Source organism: Toxorhynchites rutilus, chromosome 2 (genome assembly GCF_029784135.1).
Source record: "Toxorhynchites rutilus septentrionalis strain SRP chromosome 2, ASM2978413v1, whole genome shotgun sequence".
In the NCBI taxonomy this organism is placed as follows: Eukaryota; Metazoa; Arthropoda; class Insecta; order Diptera; family Culicidae; genus Toxorhynchites; species Toxorhynchites rutilus.
In genome coordinates this window covers 21,294,139-21,318,262 of record NC_073745.1, presented here as the reverse complement: position 1 = coordinate 21,318,262, position 24,124 = coordinate 21,294,139, and the positions used below count along the sequence as shown (strand labels likewise).

The 24,124-nt window shown below is 38.0% G+C and overlaps 1 protein-coding gene across 1 annotated transcript; it reads right to left on the bottom strand.

The window, feature by feature from the left end:
* Positions 1–9,628: 9,628 nt before the first annotated feature.
* LOC129767918 (C-type lectin 37Da-like) lies at positions 9,629–10,904 on the bottom strand. Its single transcript, XM_055769197.1, has 2 exons — positions 10,697–10,904; positions 9,629–10,634 (listed from the first exon to the last, which is right to left on the bottom strand). Exons 1-2 carry the CDS (start codon positions 10,802–10,804, stop codon positions 10,251–10,253), a joined length of 492 nt encoding a protein of 163 aa, XP_055625172.1. The 5' UTR covers positions 10,805–10,904; the 3' UTR covers positions 9,629–10,250.
* Positions 10,905–24,124: the final 13,220 nt, after the last annotated feature.

Genomic DNA, 24,124 nt, shown 5'->3' with positions numbered 1-24,124 from the left:
TGCCATGGTAGCTTGGAATGGTGATGACGCAAGGCCATACGTTATCGTTAATAACTCGTAGACAGCCAGTGAATCGTTTCTATTATCACGCCAAAAGATCCGTAGGTACGGCTGGAGACTCACTTGTCGAAACATCTTGGGAATATCCAGCGTGAAGACGTACTGAAATCCTCGGAATCGTAGCAAAATGGAGACTAGATCTTTCTGGATCGTTGGTCCCGTCATCAAAACATCATTTATCGAAACGCCCGTGGATGTTCTAGCGGATCCATCATATACGACCCTTAGTTTAGTTGTCGTACTGGTGGGCCTCAGCACGCAGTGGTGTGGCAAATAATACACCGAATCTGATACTTCGTTGGAATCTTCCTGTATATTTCTCATATGCCCGAGCTGCTCATAATCTCGAATAAATTGAGAGTATTGCTCCTTAAGTTCCGGCTGCTTTTCTAGCTTTCGCTCCAGGTTCAGAAAACGCTTCAGGGCCATCTGTCGTGAACCGCCCAATTCGTGATTGCGTTCGTTGAAAGGAAGTTGTAAAACGTATCTTCCTTCTTCATTTCGTCGATGAGTGCGCTTGAAATGATCAAGGCATCTTTCGTCGTCCGCCACAGAGGACAAACGCGTTTCGTCACAGGCTTCCACCTTGTAGAAGCTCTTCAGCAGTTCGGTGAGTGATTCATCGTCGTCAGCGGTCTGGCAGAGAGTGCGTGCAACGACAGGTGCATCGATCGCGATCACTCCTCCTGCAATCCACCCAAACTTGGTGTTCATCAGCGCTGGGAGATTCGGGCCGAGTTCGATTCGGTCATTCTCCAGCAGATTCCAGAAGTATTCGGCGCCGATAAGCATATCGACACGTCCTCTTTTATAGAATGTCGGATCAGCCAATTCTTGCTTAGTTGAGATAGGCCAGTCCGAAACATCAAACGATTTCACCGGCAAGTCACCAGTGATCCTCGGCGTCACCAACAAGTCCATGTCAACAGTGTAGTTTCCATGACAGGATCTGATGGTAGTGCGCAGCATACGGCGAATTCGTGTATTATTGCCGTTCAAGCCACTAACTGTGTAGTCAGCAGGTTCCAGTTTCAACGAGAGAAAATTCGCGAATCTCTCCGTGACGAAGTTCATCTGTGATGCCGAGTCCAAAAGAACTCGGCAAGGATACGGAATATTGCACAAGCCATAGGCCCATACCACGGCAGTCGAAAGTAGAGTCTGCTTCTTGACATCGCTGACACGCGTCGTTGTTCCCACTTGATTGCTGACGTTCGGTTTTCCATCGGGCTGTACAGTCACTGTCGTTGTATCTTCTCCCGGCTTCGTAGCGGTGGACATTTTTCTCGAAGTATCATCAATGTGTAGCGAAGTGTGATGCCTTTTACCACACTCACGACAGGAATGCGACGAAGAACACGCACTGGTACGATGGCCTTTCATTAGCCAATTGAAGCAGGATCCGCACTTTTTCAGTATATCATATTTCTCACTGACACTTTTGTTTCTAAATGTTTCGCATTTCCAGAGTTCTTGATGCGCCTTGCACACTTGACACTTATGTTCATTTTTCAGTTCACTCGTTGAAACTAGCGTGTGGCTCTTGGCCACCGCCTTTGGTTTAACACTCTCCGTCATTGGTTTCGTGTCGATTTTCTCGTATATTTGACACTGTTCTTGTAAAAACTCCAGCGTAGCAACGTAGGTCGGCAAAACATCTTTCTTTTGTCGAGCCTCCCAGGCGACACGTAGTTTTTTGTCCATTTTCTCCGTGATGAGATTAACCAGCATTTGTTCCCCGAGCCCAGCAATCGGTAGATCAAGATTTCTCAAAGCCTCAACTTTCTTGGTGCACGTATCGATCATTTTCCTCATGTTAGTAGCATTTTCTTGTCCAACCCTTGGTAGATTGAATAGCTTCTCGACATGCTTGTCTATGATGATTCGTTTGTCCTCGAATCTCTGCTTCAATACCATCCACGCAGCTTCGTAATCATTGTTGTTGACTAGATCCTGGTCGATGATACCAGCCGCTTGTCCAACAAGGCAATTTCTCAGATGATACAATTTCAATGCTGGGTCTTCCTGCTGGTACCGGTCCATGACAGTGGTGAACATAGACTTGAATGAATACCACTTTTCATACGACCCGTCGAAGGTCGGCAAAGGCACTTGTAACGGTGGGAGATATGGTTGGGCCGGAACAACAAATTGCTGGATAGGTTTCTGGTATACGTCCGCGGAAGTGGACGCTAGTAAGGGAGCTTCCGTTGTAACCGCAGTTTTTGTCGCTTGCCCCATCAACATGCTCAGTTGTATCACCATGTCGTTGTAGAGCGACTCAAATTCTACGTATTTTTCGATTTGCTCCGCACGACGTTCATCAGAGAGGGGTAGCTCGTAAATTTTATTTTGAAAGTCATTGTACTCGCGGTAACAATGCTCCACCGTCTTTTGATGAAGTTGTAAGAAATGGATGTTCATAATATTTGGATTCGGTTCTTCAAAACTATGCCGCAATGCACTTTTCACTCGGGTTAACTTCCCTTTCACTGCCCCTCTCTGATGAACCAACACTTTCATTTGCTCTTCCATTTTATTCACTTCTATTGACGTAGGACTACGTCTAACCGGAAGATATAGGGGGTGAAATGGAAATCTAGGCACTGAACAAGTAGGAAAAAATGCAAGATTTGGAACGCTTATAACTCGAGCATTTCTCAATAGATCGCGAAGGTTTTTGCATCAATCGATAGGAAATATATCTACGCATCTATCATAACGAATAACATTTCATTTTTCTTGAGATAAATAATTGAATAATTGTTAAATATCAAGCATTGTCCAAATGCCCTATGTGCCCATTTTTGATTGGTCCATTTTGTGCTCCTCAAATCGTACCGACCAAAACGGGCAACCAGAGCAGCAGCGAAATAGAATGAAGCACGATTGGAAAGGAAAAAGAAAAAAAATGAACGAAACATTAGTCGCAGTATCACACATGCGTAATTCTCGAGCCAGCCAGTCAGCTTAAAAATCCCCGCTCCGCTGCAGTAACGATCATTCTTTGTGTGGACACCGACTGGACAACATCGTTGCTGGACGAGCTGGACGGCGAGGGATCGACACATACACGCGCAGAACTCTTTCCGTTAGGATGCCATTCAGCATCGAGAAAGTTCCGGAAAGATCTAATCATTGCTGGAAAATAATCTGCCAGTTCCTTTGGGAATTTTCAAAATATATTCATGTGAAAGAGTTTAATTGAATGTTTTCTATCCATGTAACACTGTGACCAAATACATTTGGTTTTGTGGTTTTTCAATCAATCGCAATCAACAGGATAGCTTCTGAAGATTATTCTTCCCCATCAGTAGGATATTTCCGTATCCAATATTGGATGCATAAAACCTTGTGCCTCCAACGTAACGCTCTCGTTTTCGAAGTTCTCCAAATATTCATTCATTCAGAATGAATTCAGATTCAACTTCATACAAATGATCTCTAAATCAACGATAGTCCTACGTCACCCTTGCGGTTATACCATAGATATAACCCACTTCCTGTTTTTCTGTTCGATTCACCCGGTGTATTATCTTTTTTTTTAGACGGCGGTGTTGTAAACTTATTCCTCACTCACACCACTAAAGCAACCAGCCATTTTCAGAAAAACAAAACGCCGCACCGAGTGACTCTTATAGAAAATTCTAGAATGTTCACTTTCCTTCCAGGAAATAAAATGCAACGGCGCTTTATCGATGGCTACGATATCGTATCGTCGGAATTTTCGAGAATCTTTTTCGTTTTCACAGAGACGGCTTAGCGTCATATCCAGCAACGGATATTCAGTTTTTCTTCGAAGCGACCGCCGTGTGCAAAATGCAGCTAACGCGTCACTACACTCGCCTACAACAGCAGACGAATGCTCAATAATTATTTGCTCTAAAAGCCACTAATTTTCACATCACCGGTTTTTCCTTATCCGGTTCGAAGGACCACAATGTTCCTTCCGATTTAAAGTGGACTGTATTTTAATTTTTCGGAAATAGAATTTTTCGGACGAGTAAAAAATAACGCGACCGAATCATACTATTGTTAACTTGTATATGGTTTTATTCGTGTTCGTGTAGAGAAAAATACAAAGCGAGTGTAGAGTTTATTTGTATAGAGATGCGCAGGTTGTTCTCAGATGTGTTGATTATAATAGGGGTGCTCAAGTAGTCGAACAGGTGTCATACCATTATAGAAACATTTATTGCACCCTAAAACCTCTAGATGCCAAATTTGGTTTAATTAATTCTCGATTAATGCAGAAATTTGTGTTTCATTTGTATGGTAGCCCCCCCTTAGAGAGGGGGGGGAGGGGTTGGAGAGCCTAACCATCACAGAAACATTTATTGCACCCTAAAACCGCCACATGCCAAATTTGGTTTCATTTGCTTGATTAATTCTCGAGTTATGCAGAAATTTGTGTTTCATTTGTATGGTAGCCCCCCCTTAGAGAGGGGGGGGAGGGGTTGGAGAGCCTAACCATCACAGAAACATTTATTGCACCCTAAAACCGCCACATGCCAAATTTGGTTTCATTTGCTTGATTAATTCTCGAGTTATGCAGAAATTTGTGTTTCATTTGTATGGTAGCCCCCCCTTAGAGAGGGGGGGAGGGGTTGGAGAGCCTAACCATCACAGAAACATTTATTGCACCCTAAAACCGCCACATGCCAAATTTGGTTTCATTTGCTTGATTAATTCTCGAGTTATGCAGAAATTTGTGTTTCATTTTTATGGTAGCCTCACTTATGAGAGAAGGGGAGGAGTATCGAACCACCTTAGAACCATTTATTGCACCCTAAAACCTCCACATGCAAAATTTGGTTCCATTTGCTTGATTGATTCTCGAGTAATGTAGAAATTTTAGTTTCATTTGTATGGCAGGCCCCCCTTAGAGAGAGGGTGGAGAGTCTAACCACCGTAAAAACATTTATTGCACCCTAAAACCTCCACATGCCAAATTTGGTTTCATTTGCTTGATTAATTCTCGAGTAATGCAAAAATTTGTGTTTCATCTGTATGGCAGCCCCCCCCCCACAGAGAGATGATGAAACGCATTCCTATATCTTCTATCTATACAAAAAAAAGGATCGCCGGATGTGTTGATAAGAGCAGAACTCGAGGAAGGAATTTAACGATCTAGGGCTGCTCGATTTTTCGAACTCTTGATACGATACGGGTTAAGAAGTTTTAAGGCCCAGATTATGCCGGGCAAAACAGAATTTGGCAGCAAAGAAGCTCTCGAGGAAACTGTACGAAAACTTGTTGACAGAATATGATTACGTGGTTATGGACGGCGAAAGGTACAGCCTGGCAGATTTCGAACAATTTCCTGGGCAGGAAATTCAAACATCAGTTGACCGGAAGAGTGCCCCGGAAGAATGTAAATTGATAAAATCGAGTTTCCCAAAAAGATCCTTGTCTGGCAAACAATCTGCAATAGTTGACTGAAAAGCGAAACTATCCATTACTTCTGGAGTCATGGAGCTTCAAATTGCCTACGGAGATTACTGCCTTTCCAGGAGAAGCATGAGGATTATTATTATTTATTCTGGCCGGACATGACAAGCTGCCACTACTCAAGTTCCATCAAACAGTGGTGCTGTTAAAATGGCGTTACAGTGGTTCCCAAGAAGACGAGCCCCGGCAATAACCCGGATGAGGATATATTCCCTATCTTCGTTTAAAAAGTTAATTCAAAACTGTGTGGCACCATAAGCTATAATAATAACCTTGTATGCATATACTTGATGCACATACACACGCACAGCGAGATGAAGAATAGAAGGTGGGAAGATTCACGGGTTTTGGTTGTGTTGAACTTTGATTGTATTAGTAGCCAGGAAGATAGGAAGTTCACATACCAGACATACCGGTCAGTTACTCAAATGGTACAAAATTGAATGTGTCAACGAATAACGTTGAAAGAGGATATACAGAAGCTAATTACAGATTTCCAAATCATATTTTTCGCATTATGGAAAAAGCAGAACATATCACGAACTAAAATGTTTATTATTTTCTTTGATTTCAGGAATAGTATTCTTATGTGTTTGGACTCTAGAGTAACTTCATGGAAGTTTGACTTTTGTCAGAAATTGTAATTACTTTTTCCACAGTTAGGGTGCTGAAAACTTCAGTCGTCTGAAACGAAGACGCAAGCGAAAAACTTTTCGTTTCAATCTAAGTCACACGGAGTCAATTAAATTTATTTTTCAAGTTTATTTTATATGAAAAATAATTGCAACCTTTTCTCCCATGCACTGTCAAATGTTTATCCGTAAAAGGAACAAAAGATTGTGTGACTCTGACTTTGTTCGTTTACGTTTTTGGTCGACGTAACGAGAAGTAAAATTGAATTGAAATTAAGTTTAGAACACTTCAAAAATACTGTAATTTCAGTTTCTGTTAAAATGTCGGGCCCTTATAATTTTGAACGCTAGCATTGATTTAGGGAAAAAACTAGTTCGTTTATTTAATTTGCTTATTTTTACTTTATTTACAAAACTTTTCATATGTAGTGGACTATTATAAGAAAAGTAACATACATAAACAAAATCTGTGACGTCACAGATTTCAAAAATATTCCCACCTTTCATTTTCCATCTCGCACGCACAGTACCCATATCCAGTCGCGAGATGGAAAATGAAAGGTGGGAAGATTTTTTAAATCTGTGACGTCACAGATTTTGTTTATGTATGTTACTTTTCTTATAATAGTCCACTACATAGGAAAAGTGTCGTTATTAAAAGTAAAAATAAGCAAATGAAATGAACTACTTTTTTTCCTAAATCAATCCTAGCGTTCAAAATCGTAAGGGCCCGACATTTTAACAGAAACTGAAATTTCAGTGTTTTTGAAGCGTTCTAAAAATAATTTCAATTCAATTTTACTTCTCGTTACGTCGACCAAAAACGTAAACGAACAAAGTCAGAGTCACACAATCTTTTGTTCCTTTGACGGATAAACATTTGACAGTGCATGGGAAAAAAGGTTGCAATTTTTTGTATGGAAAATCAACTTGAAAAATAAATTTAATTGACTCCGTATGACTTAGATTGAGACGAAAAATTTTCCGCTTGCGTCTTAGTTTTGGACGACTGAAATTTTCAGCACCCTAATTGTTAAAAAGTAGTTACAATTGCTGACAAAAGTCAAACTTCCATGAAGTTGCTCTAGAATCCAAACATAGTAGACATTAGAATACTATTTCTGAAATCAAAGAAATAATTAAACATTATAGTTCGTGATATGTTCTGTTTTTTTTCATGATGCGAAAAATATGATTTGGAAATCTGTAATTAGCTTCTGTATATCCTCTTTCAACGTTATTCGTTGACACAATCAATTTTGTACCATTTGCGTATCTGACTGGTATGTGAACTTCCTATCTTCCTGGCTACTAACACAATCAAAGTTCAACACAACCAAAACCCGTGAATCTTCCCACCTTCTATTCTTCATCTCGATCCAGTCGTACAGCAACAAGCATCGCCCCTTTGGCATACCAACAGTGACGAAGGAGTGATTCGGTTTCGCAGAGCGCGTTGGGTGATTCCTCGGTAATAGAGGACGCACAAAAACCTGTATTGTTTTGGTCACGAGACATTCAAAAACATGAAGAAGGTTATTTCATTACTATAAAAGCAGTTGAGAAGTTTTAATATAGTATTTATAGTATGATAATGAGTCACAAACGAACCCGGACTCCAATGACGTTATCAATGAATGACATCAATAGTTCATGGATAGTTCAAATCAGCGATTCAATTCCAAAAAAAAGAATTCATTATTGAAATTAAGCATCTAAAACTGATAACACTATAGTTATCAAGAAGTAAACCATTGATCAATTTAGGCCGTACGAACACTTTTTCCAATTTCTAACAACATTTGTAACATTTTATTGCCAAATGTTTATAAGCGCGGTTGGATTTTCAACCCTTTACCCCACCTACATTATATACACCTTGATACATCAGTAATGAAATATTAATGAACTCTCACATTCCTCGCTACTCACCACTCCCCTCGCTAAATTACTGAAGATACGGACTCACCTTAGTAATACTTCTATACATCTTGGGTTCACCGTGACTGGTTCGCCCTGACACAAGGGTGATCACAACAAACGCAAGCTGGCTCCTCTCTCTCAGGTCTTGACGAATCCGGAAAACATCCAAGTGATCGAACCATCGATCACAATCGTCGGCAAATCGTTTATGAAGTTGCCCTTGATCGAACCCGACAGCATAGCGGTGGAGCTAAGACTCGGTGGGTCTCGTCTTGGTGTCTTGAAGTACCCAGACTCCTCATTATTGAAGTAATGTCTTTGCATTCTCCCGCAGCAAACGGGCACGGCTCATTGATTGGCTGTCCAAAATGTTTCAATATTGATTAAAGAACATAAATTGAATTGATTTTCAAGGATGTCTCTTACCTGTACTGAATCTGGGTTGATTCGACCATTTTCTGTGATGAAATCAAGATCGACATTTAGGTTAATAATGTTATGCTCACATTTTCTTCGCTTACCGATACTACATAGTAAAATGTACCAATCGTTGGTAGGGATGTGTTTTGCATCTGACATTCATTTTACACACAATTGGTAATACTTACGGAAAATAATAACCCATTTTCTGGGTGTAACTATTATAAAATTTTGAATATATTTGGCAACACTGTAAAACTGTTGGAAATCCGAAAATTTTGTATATTTATCATTGTTATTTATTTTCCTCATCAACCTATCAGGAGCCGAGTGGCGAGTCGTACGAGTTTGACAGAAAAAAATGGTCCGGAATCGCCCCTCTATTGTCTTGTCTCGTCTCAGGATGCAACAAGTAGAAGCAGGCTGGCTAGGCTGCATAACTCGAGAACTTATCAAGCAAATGGAGCCACATTTTGCATGTGGGCTGGAAGGGGGATGGGGGTCCCATGAAAATATCACACATTTGTCAATCAAGATAATTTTCCAACTAAACATGAGAATTAAAAATTTCCGGAATAACCTGAAAATCTTATAACAATATAAATAGAAACGGATCGTCAAATGTGTTGGTAAGCGCAAAACTCGAGAAAGGAATCGATTTGAGATGTCTTCATTTTATTATATGTTATTCGCAAGTGATTGAAAAATCTTGAACCGGAATTGTGTTTGAAATAATTTGATATTATAATGACAAGTTGTGGTAGAAGTACTAGCAAATTTATAGTAAAAGGAAATTGTAAAGGGTCAATTAGAAGATTAATCAATGAACAGTTCTGCGATTAGTCCCACGAACGTTCGCTTAGTAAGAAAACGTGAATTGAAAGTATTGATAACAAAAAAATCAATTTTGGGCGAAATAAAGTTTACCGGGTCAGCTAGTATCATATAAAGTCAAACATTTCCATGGGTTCCATGCTACTGAGTTTCATAGAATAACAGTTCTGAAACCTATTTTCCATATTTTGAATGAAGGGTTTTAGAAAAAGTTCAATGAATGTAAAAAAAGCGGACAATGATCCTCAGTTGAATAGAAAAAAAACTGTTAAAATAGTAGAGTAAATAAAACTACAAGCAAAAGAAAATATTGGATAACTTTTTCAAGTTTATTGTTGAGGCTTTATCATAGTTTAGTTTATTGATGAAGGGTGACAAATTTCAGCCAAATATTAGAAGTCTACTGATATTTAAAGTTACTAATATTTGAGAAAAAAATGTCGTTCCGAATCGAAAGACCCAAACCGGCAACCGATTGCAAATTTGCAGTGACTTAGCTCAGCTATTTGGTGATAAATTTCAAAACTGTTTGTACCTTTCAAAAGTTATTCCAAATCGTTTTAAGTACTCTTAAAAATAAGGATAAAGTCCTAATAAATGCTTTATTAACTATTGTACCTAATAATCCCAAATTTGGCAAAATATCTTTTGTATAATTCACACTAGTATTTGCTGGCCAGTAAATGGTAAAGATTTCATGTGACGATTTATTCGAATTCCTGTGTTTTTCTGCATACTAGTTTATGATGAACCGAACGGAGAGTATTGAGAGGCATGTTCATAATCTCAGCTTGATCTAGTAAACAAATTAGATAGTTGATCAACTACATGCTCCTTGTTTATTTTTCGATCGCTCAAATAATCCCACTATGTGATTATTAATCGTTACCGCTGGTATTTTCAGGGTCTTTCCAGAGAAAAAACATTAGTTTAAAACTCCTTTATACAATCTTGCGAGGCGGTCTCACAAATGAAGTACATGTATGACGTTGTACAGTTGTTATCGTTCCATGTCCACCTTTGCTCAAAGCGTGGAATGTAGACCAGCTGTATGCAATGTTCCGTCTGGAACGCGTTATTTGGTTCCCCCGGCGACCAGTTGGAGAACGTTACCAGCTGGCCCGTTGGCATCCACGAGAAAGTTCCCTCTTCGGCCAGATCACTTCCTCCTAGCCAGAATGAACTAGATACGTCATTGTACTTATCTGTGCTTTGTATGTACTTAGCCACGGCGTCATTCTCGGCTCGGGATCGAATTGTGACGAGTTGCATCCCGATCGATCTGCAGAACTCGAACGCTTTGAACCAGTTGCCCTGGAGAATGTGAATAACAAACAGCTGAACGGTTGTTCCGATGGCGTGCAGTTTCTACTTACCCTCAAATTAGGAATTTGATATTGTTTCGATGAAGATTGAAGCGAATTTTGGAACAACGATATCGTCGATATAACTAATATCACTGGCATTAAGCGGCAATAAAACATCGTTGCTGATCTGTTGCTGACAAATTAATTCGATCGTAGCAGATACTGAGAGAGAAATACTCAACTAGGATGATAGGAAATACCGATCGCCTCACAATCATTTGTTGCTGTTTTAACAGCTGGGAATATATAATAAATTAATTGCTCTGTGTATAAGTGCATTATTACCGCAGTGAATGAGATGAAGCCAATTACCTGATAACGTGTGAGATGATGCCATGGTCTGCAGATTACTTTTGACGTGGAACTACGGTTAACCGGAATGTATGGGGGGTAAAATGAGAACCTAAACACAGAACATGTAGGAAGAAATGAAAGATTTCGAATGCTTATAACTCGAACATTTCTCGATAGATCGGAAAGATGTTTGCATCAATTGGTGAGAAATATTTCTACGCATCTATCACATTTAATAAAATGTTAGTTTTCCTGAGATAAGCAATTGAATAACTGTGAAACGTCAAGCGCTATCTAAATGCCCTAACTACCATTTTGATTGGCCCAATTTACGGTTTCCCTAACACACACTTCAAAATAAAGTTGCGTGGGGGAAATTGGCATTGCAAATACCAGCAAGTCGGGGGAACTTTTACTCCACCTGACGTGTGTTCCCTAACACAGCCATCAAAACCAAGGTTAACAAGTCGAAGCACTATAGAAAAGCAAATTCCAACGAAAATAAAACACACCAATCCTAATGTCGAGATTTGATGAGGTTCGTAGTAGAAAGGCGAAGTCCGCTGAACAATTTAAGCATATGTACTAACATTTATAACAATTGAGGAATTTAGTACGAAAAAATTGAGGGGAAATTTGTGAATCAGTAATACAAAACCGTGCAACTAACATTTGCGTGTGCTTTCTGGGTACTTTACCCCACACGCCATAATCATAGTTAATATGGGTTATTTGTGACCACAAGAATTTCGAAACCCCTAGATCATATCCGATTGAGCTAAAATTTGCACAGGTCATTTTTTGGACCAATAAACAAAATATACATGGTCGGTACTACAAATTCGATAATTATTTTTTTCCCTACCTTTATTGCCACTCAAACTAAGTCCCAGAAGGACGATTTTAGGCCAAAATTTTTTTTCGATCAGATCTCGACTTTTTAGGAATTTGGAATCGAAAAAAAATCGATTTTCCAAATTCAGCGGTGAAGTTTTCTCATTTTTATTCTAGAATTATTGATGAAAATAAAATACTAATCAAGTCGGGCAAGACGGATACTCCACCGACAAAAGATAAACATTTTGTTTTTAAAACAATTTCATTATCTCTTCCTTCTTTTTTTAACAGATGCCCACTAACTACGTTTGCAAGTGTAACCATATATCATGGACGAATCAGCAGAGCGATTTTTAAAACATAATCTGAATTCGTCGTTACGAATGCCGGAAGCTATTTTAGACATGAAAAAATGGAAAAAATAAAAAAAAAATTCTTGGTGATTTTTGTCTAGCCTTTTTGTTCGATCATTTTTTAGGCCTATTTGAAGACCTCCAAAACTTATCGAGTGAATAAACTGGAATTTTCAGTTGGTGTCCATCTTTCCCACCAAATGTCCGCCTTTCTCGACTCAATGTTATTTTTACAAAAATGCCACATTCACACATTCATTTTGCAAAATTTCTGCCTCAAAGACAAATTTTATCATAAAAAGAGACCTAGACTATCAATTTGTGGTGCTATACATTTCCCATGAAATTATAGGAAACTTATACACCCTGCTATCTTTTTCTGGTGAGATTCGCTTACTTTACACCCACAATAGCTCAAATATTGCGTTGTATTGGCATATTTAGTCTTGGACATCTTATGGTCCTGTGAGGGTTAAAAAACATTAAAATGGAATCATTCAAGCGTTATATTTTAAAAATCTCTTGATTTTGAAAGTATTTCAATTTCAAAACCATATTTACTGTACTTGTTGGAATTCTGAGAAATGTGTTGCATTTTTTGATAACTTTTTTCGGATATATTTATACCGGAAAACAATATTTTCTACTATGAATACAATTGAAAACAAAACATCGCTCTCCTTTGACAGATTACTATTTGGCAGCCTGTTTGCAAATAAATTTGAGTACATTCGAACAAAAATATGAGAAACATTACGAAAATATACAACCTAATGTTTTATCAGATATCAGTTTTATCAGATGCTTTATCAGATACAAAACAAAAATTCAGGATTGAATATGTTTAAAATAGAATCGCAGTAAAAATAAAAATTATAGGAGGTTGTGTCCAAGATGCGACCGCATTGTTGACGTAGAACTACGCTGTTATATTATAAAAGTCGTTTGTTTAAAGCTTCGGATATTATTCTATAATGCTGTGAAATTTTAGAAACAACTGCTTAATAGAACAATCTCTGAAATGTTTTTTTCATTGTAGAATCAGTTGACGATAATTGACTGATGATTCATTCTTGCTTTCACAGAACAATACACTAGCTGATCGTATGTCGCAATTTATTTCATGTCAATGCATTAAAAATTTACCTCGAACGCTTTTCCGGTGGCCTTTTTCGCAATTAATATAGACTCGGTTACAGTCGATTATATCAATATATCTTTGGCACCGCGAGAAAACAACAACAATGACAACACTTGCAAGTATCAAATATCATGCTACATGTTATTTAGTATTGCCTCAGTGAAATTGCACCTCCAGGCGTCGTTCGTACAACGTAAACCAAGCGCCAAACAAGCGTTCGCCATAGCATGCATACAGAGCCATACATTGGTGGCTTGAAACTACTAGGAATATAAACACTTCTCATCATTTTGCGCTATTCTTAAAAGAAACACTTCTGTTTATATTACTGGCCTCGAAAAAAGTTGCATTACTTTCTCATACTCGAGATAAGCGCAGCTGTCACCCTTAGTGGAGGAAGTTTTGCTACTGGAAAGCGAAACCTAATCACATACAAAATTCCAGAACGACATTCACTTTCTTGGTGATTAAACAAGCGAAATAAACTCTTTTTTTAATATCAACAACCTCGAAAACAGTAGCATTGCTTCATTATGATCAAGACTAGTGCAAATGCAATCCTAGTTGTAGGCAGTTTTGCGACTGGCACGCGGACCCAAATAACTTGTAACATTCCAGTACGACATTCAAGATGCTTGGTACAATCTTAACGCCTGCTTCGCCATAACGTCAGCTTAATACATTCATGCAATGTCAAAAACACCATCGAAGCCCTTATGATGACGGAAAACAAACAAAGTTCACTGCTTGGAAAAAGACTGAATTATGCCACACAGCTTGTACTCTGCTGTAACACCCATCGATGCGAATTCGCTGATGAGTTTGCCAAGAGCAACCGCCTTCACCACCAGCGGGGGGAGCTTATTGCTGCCTGTGTAACGGTGTTTACATTTTCGGCCGACGCGCCGAAGTCGCCTACTTCGCTGTTGTTTGATGCGAAGGCTCGGTTCAATGCGAGCGCTTTTCACTGCACCAACATCGCGTGCATCATCTGATGACGCTTGCCTCGAAATGTTATTGCCCCTGGCAATGCGTTCGTTTTTTGCAGGGCTCGAGCCAGCCTTCCTCTTCTTTTTGCTCATCACACACTGTGCGAAGCGTCCAATTTATGACGCGGAAAAAACACACGATACGAATAACGCGAAAAACGAACTGGAAAAACCACACGACGATATCCAAGTTGAATTACCACTGGTGGGGTCCAATCTTAGATCGAAGCGCAGCAAAAGCAAAGTGAACTGGATTGCTTAACAGTCCGATGCCGAATGAAAGTTTGCCTCAGCGAGATCCACTGTTTATACTCTAGGCAAGTATACTTCTTCATTCTTATTCTTTTCCTTTGTTCACGGTGACTTTATATCCTACGATATCCCCTCCGTTGCGTCGATAAGTTGCTCGTTATTGACAGCTCTGTTCGGGAAATCACACAAATGGACAAATCAAATGTATGGGAAAATGGAAACGCTTAAAGTTTTCATGAATTTTAACCATTTACAAACCAAGGGATTCTAATGTATAGCATATTAAACAAATCTTAGATAATTTCCGATTCGTTTAGTATGTAAATCGCCAAAATCCGTTCGCGGCAAAAATAGTTATTAACGTTAACTTTATTTCATAAAAACGTGACCTGTTTTCTGATTTGGCACCCTTAATGAAAGACGTTGTTCTACGTCAAAAAAGGCTATTGTTATAATAACTAATTAGTTTTTGAGAAGAAATCATTATTCTCGCTACCTAAAACTATATTTTACATAACATTTTACAATCAAACTACTACTTATTAACGGTCACTTGAAAAAAACATATTGTATTGGTAGTCCGCCGTCTATTTTGACAAAAAAAGACGCACGTGGTGGTGAGAAGTTTGACCAACTCTGCTAAAGCGGATATAACATCAGATTTTTCATTTATAACGAAGGACTGACTAATACAGTGATAGACATTCGTTTAGCCACACTTGAAAAAAAACTTGAAACACTTACAAAACAACTAGGAATGTTCTTTTTATCGGGATACTTATTTGCTGTAGTGATAGTATATTTAAGTCACCTTTATTGAAAGGACGTGCGTCACATTCACATACACACAAGGCGGCATCGGTGGATATAAACATTCAAACGTCGTTTTTTCCCGAGACATACGTTTAGCCACAGGGCATAAAAGTTGAGTTTTCGCATAATCACCAAGCCTTTATCTGTGTTTTTTGAAAAAAATACTTGGGAATGTTCAATTTACAAGATAAATATTAGATGTGCAACGTAAGAAGTTGGTCAGATTATTGATTTACGTAGAATTTAAAGGAATGGCGGAAGGTATTCTATTGACGGAAGAGGGGCGGAAAATAGTAAAGATATTCAGTGAACAAAAGTTTTCTAATCGCTCGATCGTAACCAAAATTGGTCTATCTGCGAAAGTGGTACGGAATTTCTTGAAATAGTGCCAGAAATATGGGATATAACGACCAACAAATGGGAACACCAAAGTTACTTTGCGTCTTAAAGGTCGAATAAGACACGAAGCAACCAGGAAACGATGCTCATACATTAAGGCAGAATCGGAGGTTCCAGTAACGAAGAAGCATATTGCGCGCATCTTGAATGAGTCACCAAACATCATGTGGAAGAAACCTCGATGGAAGCCGAAACTGACCGCCATCCATAAGCAGAACCATCTCATTTTCGCCAGGTAATACATGGAATGGAAACCATAATGGAGAAATGTTGTATTTTCCGGCGAAAAAAGTTCAATTTGGATGGTCCGGACTGTTACAGTTTCTATTGGTACACTTTAAGTCAACGGCATGTCGTGAGATCGAAGCGAAACTTTTGGGGCGGAAGTTTAACAGTCTGGGGAGCCGTTTCCTATCACAGCAAGTTTCTCAGTTGTTTCATTTCCACCCGAATGAACTCCGAAAAGTATCTTCAATTACTGGAGGACGTTTTGATTGGCCATATTGAGAATAACACTACCGAGGATGTCGTTTTCTCAGCAGGATTATGCAAAGATCCACGTTTCCAAGCAATCGAAGGCATGGTTTGCCGAGAAGGACATTCCGCTTCTTGAATGACCTGCTGGCAGTCGATTGCAATCCCATAGAGAACCCATGGAGAATCTTGGCCGAGATGGTCTATGCAAACGGATGACAATTTGACAACATATCGAGTCTCAAGGCAGTAATTCAGGAATGTTGGGCTATAATCAATATGGCAACACTTTAGACGCTGTCTGACTCGATGCCAAATCAAGTTTTCAAAGTGATCCGAAATGGAGGTGGACACACTAAATATTAGCTACCGATTGGACTCGAAATTTGCGGCACAAATTTTCTTTTATTGAAATTTTAGGATGCGGCTAAACGAATGTCTACCACTGTATCTATGGGCATGGATCAATTGAAGCAGGTTGCGTTAAATTTCTGGCGGAAGTAATCTTCAGATGTTGAACAGAGGAACTTGTATCAGAGGTGCAAGTATTCAAGACGCAGACGAAGGACCTATTCTTTGACCTGAACTCGTCGATGCCTTCAATATTATTCTCGAAGCATTTTATCCTAACAATTAAACGGCGCAACGAATTCTACTGACGCTTCCAGTCACAATGACATCGTGCCAACGCAGTTTCAGCATGTTCGAATTGATTAAAAATTTTCTGCGTTCTAAAATAAGCCAAGGCCGACCCAATGGTTTGGCAATTCATTGGAAAAAATCGCTAAAAAATCGCTAAGACAATTGTGGATCATTTTGTTTCAGCTAAGGTACGCAAGGAAAAATATTTGACAAGAGAATAAGCGAAGCTGGTATTGATAATATTTTAAACCTTCTAAAAACAAATGAACTGCTCAAAGTGAACATTGGTATAAGTGAGTAGTATTGAGTATAAGTTTTTCACAAAATATCACAATCTCAAAACTAGTGAAAAAAAATCGAAAAAGGTGGTACTTTTTGGAGGCGCCATTTTCATAGTTTGCCGGGAGCGCTGTCTACCCTCACTACGCCGCTGCTTGCAGTAATTGATTTCTCGCGTCACTTTTTAAAAGGTCCTATGTAACAAATGTAAACATGCCAAGTTAATGGATGCACACCACTAGTTTTGAATCATTGAATGCCATACAAAAACAATCGTTCAAGAATCAATCCTCTTCGTCTTCTTATCGCTGATACGAAGAATGTCCAATGTACAAATTCGAATTTTGAGCACTTGACTGTTACTTCGGACGCCACTTTCCTTCAACGCTCGAAACGTCCGAAGTACGAAGCAGTCAAAGCGACACAAAGTCGTACATCGGTCGTTTTGAGTTTTTATTTCTTTCAGGTGTTGCTATCGATTTCAGTGCAATTCGACGATTGATAGCAATAATAAACTATCTTTAGAACGAAATGCTGTTATTTGGATTGTTGTTTAGTAGTTAGTTTCAAATTCTTATCGTGCAACGTAATTTGTCCAATGTGCTAACGCGGCCAGTCAAAACGTCCAATGTAACATTTCTCGCTTCTAGGCTTCAACTTCAAGCTAAAATCATGGAGCAACAGTTACAATTGGTTTTTCGTAGTTATTATTGACTGCTAATGGTGATAAATATCGATACCTTTCAAGATAATTCGCGGGATAATGTTCCGGTCTACTGTTTCGTTTTTCTCGAGTTGGCGAAAATGTTACATTGGACCTTTTCAAAAGTTACGCGAGAGCAATTCTCGCGTAACTTTTGAAAAGGTCCTAAGTAACAAATGTAAACAAATCGAGTTAATGGATACACACCATTAGTTCTTAATCATTGTATGCATTGCAAAAACAGTCGTTCAAGTATCAATATACTGATTCGAATATTAAGCACTCGGCTGTTACTTCGGACGCCACTTTCCTCTGACACTCGATACGTCTAAAGTAACAAATCAATCAAAACAACACAAAGTCGCACTTCGGTCAGTTTGAGTTTTTGTTATTTTCGGGTGTTGATATTGTTTTTAGTGCAATTCAACGGGTAATACCGACAATGATATGCCTTTAGCACGAAGTGCAAGCATATGGATCGTTGTTCAGTAGTTATTTTCAAATTCTCATCGTGCAACGTAATTTGTCCAATGTATAAAGCGGTCAGTCAAAACGTCCAATGTAACATTTTTCACTCGGAGACTTCAATTTCAAACTAAAATCACATAACAACAGTCACGATTGGGTTTTCAGAGTTATTATTGACTGCTAGTGGTAAAAGTAGCGATAAAGATCATTTCCTTTTGAAACAATTCGCGATACAATATTCCGATTTTCAACTTCGTTTTTCTCGAGTTGATGTGAATGTTACATAGGACCTTTTCAAAAGTTACGCGATAATTCTTCTTTCGGGACGGAATCCACAAATTATCCGGAAGGTGGAAAAAAGTATAATCGAGTCAAAAAAAAATTTTTTTTATTTGTTTTTTTTTTGCATATATTTTTCGTTTTTTGAAAATAGAAGAGGAATTTCATTTTTGATTCATCCCCTTAAAGTCAGAAAACACCTTTCTCACATGAAAAAAAAACAAATTTATCCAGATTATCTCAGGAAGTGATAGTCGATCATATTTGATGAAAAAAATCCTCCTACGCATATGTTCGAATTTCAACAATGACAGAGTTATAGAACTTTTTTTTTGTTTCAGACTCTGTTGCCTCAAACTGGCTCTACATTAAAAATTACGCTACGGAAGTGAATTCTGATGCTTTCATTTGAAAGATGAGAAAATTTAGTACAGGATATAGTAGTGGAACAACTACATTAGTGGATTTTAATAACATTTTGGAAGTGAAAAACTTAAAAAATTATAATTTTTAATGTGTTATTATTAATTTTATCCTAAAAAAAAATATTAAACTAGATTGTTTTTATCAATCAAATTGAAGGTCTTCAACCGCTCTACAATTTTTTTCTTTGACACCCAATTACTATCTTTCTTAATTTGGCTGCAATATCGGTATAAACAATTCTTCAAAATTCATGCAAGATGTTCTTAAATCACGATTTTTACCCCACTGTACATGTAATAGCCACTTAAACTTCACCTTAACCTTGAAAAGTTACAATTATCATGAAATGAGCCATATTTGAAATATTAAAAAAAAAATCCAAACTGTATATAATCGAGTCCAAAAATGTATATAATCGAATCACATATAATCGAGTCTGTATATAAGGTTCCATAAAAATATTATATTTCAATCAAACATGATAATTGAAAATTTTCAGAGAACTCTGAAGAGAAATGGGAAATTTCGGAAAATTTAATTCTCATATGAAGCAATTTCACGCCAAAACAGGCAACATTTTGTGGTTTTTGTAGAGTACTATAAAAATCCTGTTTTTTGCACTTTTTTGAAATCGATACACAAAATTTAAATAATTTTTTTTCGTCAAAGTAACAAATTATTATTGTGCAGAATTTATTAGAGTTTTCAAAACTGCCTTTCGATTTGCGGTGCGATGGTTGTTCATTGAATAATTCATCATCAAAGACGAAGGGGTAATTTTCCATTCGAACTGAATTATCCATGTGTGAAAAGGTCCTACAGGAGCGTTCTAGAAACCACATGAAAGCTGGATGATATGGTTAATTGGTTTTGCTGTTGAGTTGGGTAGCAAAAAATTGTGTTAGTCCAAAAAATCTTTGAAAAAACAGAGAAAAATCGCTACACACACCAGGAAAATAAGTACGTAAAATATTCTAATACCTAAAAGTTGTAGCTTTATAATGATGTCCCATCCCATTGATATGCATTGATTTTTCACGAAGTTACAGCAAGTCAAAAACCACTTAAAAATTCCGACTTCGCATTCTGTTCCTCTAATTCTTCTGTCGAGTGTATATCGAAAATGGTCAGTCATAGGACAACATACTTTTCAGAATTGCGTATAGAATCGGTTTATTGCGAGAAGGTCGGGTCAGCGGCCGGCTGATTTGGCGTGGAATTGCTCTATGTTCTACAATCACATAGTGACAAGCGTTGTTAGTCCATTTGACGTTTGCACTAACGAAATTGATCTTTGTTCGAAAGTGGAAATGGATTTCAATGTGATAAAACGCACTCCTATATCTTCTTCTATCTATATAAATAAAAATGGATCGCCGAATATGTTGAAAAGAGCAAAACTCGAGAATGTAATTGTCCGATTTAGGGCTGTCTTTTTTCTACCATATTTTCTGTATCAAACATTTATTCCATGTAACGGAGAAACATGTTATTTGCAAGTGGAGGGAATTGTGTTTGAAAATACTCGGATATTATAATGACGAGTTTTAGTAGAAGTACTAGGAATTCTATAGTAGAAGGTAATTTTAAAAGGCAGATTAGAAGATCAATCGATGAGCAGTTCTGCGATTCCACCCATGAACGTTCGCTTAGTAAACGTGAATGTTTGAAGGTATTTTTAGTGGCGAATGAACTGAATAGTTTAAGGTGAAGGTGGAACGAAGCCATTGTAGTATTATAGGATGAACCACGTGTTCATTTGTGGTAATAGTGTTTGTGAGAGAAGAGCTGTTTGTTTTGATTTTTGTACGTAAATAGATCAATTCAGACTGTTTGGCGCTTAACTGACACGAGTCTTATGGCGGGTTTACATCAGGGAGATCTATAGCTATAGATGGATTTATTCACGTGAAAATAGGTGTAAACGGGTGAGAATAAATATGATTCACTTATTCGAGGTATATATAACTTGAATAAATTCAGCATATGTAAACGCTTGTGAATTTCTCACTGGTGAGAAATCACTAAAGTTGGATGCAGTTCTACTTTAGGTGAATAAATTCACCGAAAATATGAATATATTCATTATAGAAGTTCACGCTAGTGTAAACGGTTGATGCGATTTCTATAAATCTCATCATATTTCTTCACATGAATATATCACTAGTCTAAACCCACCCTTAGAATAAATTTGAAAAAAACAGGAAGTGGGTTATATCTATGGTATAACCGCAAGGGTGACGTAGGACTATCGTTGATTTAGAGATCATTTGTTTGAAGTTGAATCTAAATCTATTCTGAATGAATGAATAAATGGATATTTGGGAGACTTCGAAAACGAGAGCGTTACGTTGGAGGCACAAGGTTTTATGCATCCAATATAGGATACGAAAAACCTTGTTCTGAAGAATAATCTTCAGAAGCTAACCTGCTAACTGTACTTGATTGACAAATCACAAACCCAAATGTATTATATGGATATTTTATGGATAGAAAACATTAAAATAAACTCTTTCGCTTGAATGTAATTTTCAATTCCAAGGGGAACTGGCAGATTATTTTCCAGCAACGATTAGATATTTCCACATTTCCCTCGATACTGGAAGCCCACCAGTGGTTAATACTAACTCGATAACCACCTGTTAATAGCACTTGATTGAAACATATTTGGTCACAGTGTTACATGGATAGAAAACATTCAAATAAACTCTTTCACATGAATGTATTTTTAAATTCCCAAAGGAACTGGCAGATTATTTTCAGTAACGATTAGATCTTTCCGGAATATTCTCGATGCTGAATGGCATCCAAACGGAAAGAATTCTGCGCGTGTATGTGTCGCCATCCACCTCCTCCAGCACGACAGGCAACGATGTTGTCTTGTCAATGTCCTCACGAAAAATGAATGTGTCTCACCACCAGAATATCGCTTAAGTATGCTTTTTGTGTGTGATTGAATCGAGAGAAGGTGTGCTTTACGATGGCAATTTGGAAGGCAAACTAAAGGGGAATGAACTCTCTGAGCTCGGACTTTCGGCGACTGAGCAATAATCGATTGCGGGCGCATACAATATTGGATACGGAAATATCCTACTGATGGGGAAGAATAATCTTCAGAAGCTATCCTGTTAATTGCGATCGATTGAAAAATCACAAAACCAAATGTATTTGGTCACAGTGTTACATGAATAGAAAACATTCAAATAAACTCATTCACATGAATGTAAATATAAATTCCCAGAGGAACTGGCAGATTATTTTCAGTAACGATTAGATATTTCCACATTTTCCTCGATACTGGAAGCCCACCAGTGGTTTATGCTAACTCGATAACCATCTGTTAATAGCACTTGATAGAAACATATTTGGTCACAGTGTTACATGGATAGAAAACATTCAAATAAACTCTTTCACATGAATGTATTTTTAAATTCCCAGAGGAACTGGCAGATTATTTTCCGGATCTTTCTCGATGCTGAATGGCATCCAAACGGAAAGAATTCCGCGCGTGTATGTGTGTGTGTGTGTGTGTGTGTGTAGCGGCTGCTTCGAGATCTTCCCGGGGAACCGTTTGTGGCATTACTCTCCTCCTGATGGATTCCCTTCTGGCCTAAGGTGCACAAACAGGCTCTTGGTGGCACCGTTCATCCGCGCTTTCATGATAAACGAAGAGCTTCACCACAATAGCGACAACATGCTCCAATCGCTGTTCAATTATAAATGAGTGGATTTTCGAGCGGCGCTCGCTTATGTACCGATTGGTGATTTCAATAGCCTGTTTTCAAAGCAATTTTTAGACTATTGAAACAAGTTTTTGGATCAAAAAGTAACAAGTATAGAACGCGTAGACATTTTATCTTTCGAATGAAGTGTTTATCATACCATTTCGTTCAGTTGTTTAGGAGCTATTAACGCTCAAAATCTCGGTCTCCGGCGTAACGCTTCCGTTTTCGAAACTTTGATTTTACACCCCGGTATAGAAATGAAAGACGTAGTCCTACGTCAAAAATTTCTAAACAAAATTTTCTGCCGGCGCTCTAAAATCGTGGTTTTGTTACATAAAAATGACTCCCAAATTAATATCGTACATTTTAGCAGCCCAAAAAAATGGAGTATTGCTAAATAGCTTCAGAAGGTTATGGCTAAGTAAAATATTGAAATAATATTCCAAGTGCAACGAAAAGACTATTTTTTGTTGGTGGCAATATAGTTGCCAGTACCCGTTAAAGGGTTTGAACCAGTGTCTTAGAATATCAACAAACATTCACGCGCAACGAATATGATTTTATCTCAGTGACTTTTTTTCAGCTTGAAACACACTGCCCTCATTATATTGATGACAATAACAAATGAGTTCTTTTTGTTCATATCGCTGATGCATGAACAAATTTGCTATAATGAATGAATTGAGTGGGGTTCATAACTTTGCTGTTACTTATACATTGAATATCAAAAGCAACAAATTGATATTCATCACATTCGAAACGATATTCGTTCTGGCATTGATTTTGAGTCAAAATTCAAAAATTTAAAAAAAATAGGCTGGATTATTTAGAGAACAAAAACGCAAGATGAAACGAACTTTGCAAGAAATCGCGCAGGATTTTGTTTGGCGAGCCGGTAACAACGGCATAAATAAAAACCAACCGTACACAGCTGCCTCAGCTGATATTCATTTGGCTAAAATGAAATTCAATTCTGGCATCTTGACTAATCAAGATGAAAACGACACTGGGTGGAAAAATAATCTTCAAAACATATTGAAGAACAAAAGTTTATTTGCTCATATTCACTAATTGTCTGGATTTGTCATTTCGATTTTCGTTTGGAATATATAGGTTTCCGATGCAACCTAGCCCGAAAATCTATGCATTTGAGCTTAGCGAAAATAATTTTTTTCAACACTGGTTTAAACAAAGAATGGAATTGAAGGTATTGATAACAAAAAATCAATTTTGGGCGGGACGAACTTTGCCTAGTTGCATAGATTTAAGCGTTTCTAGAATGTCTTCCGAAGGGAAAAAAAGTCGGAACGCAAACCAAAACAAACTAATTCTCTGTGGAGGCGATCTGGAGTAGGGTAAAAGT

Bases quoted from the DNA above. Each gene is read 5' to 3' on its own strand.
- LOC129767918 (XM_055769197.1), bottom strand. From the start codon at position 10,804: ATGTTTTATTGCCGCTTAATGCCAGTGATATTAGTTATATCGACGATA. The intron at 10,635-10,696 runs GTAAGTAGAAAC...CACATTCTCCAG, and splicing joins ATCAAATTCCTAATTTGAGG to GGCAACTGGTTCAAAGCGTT.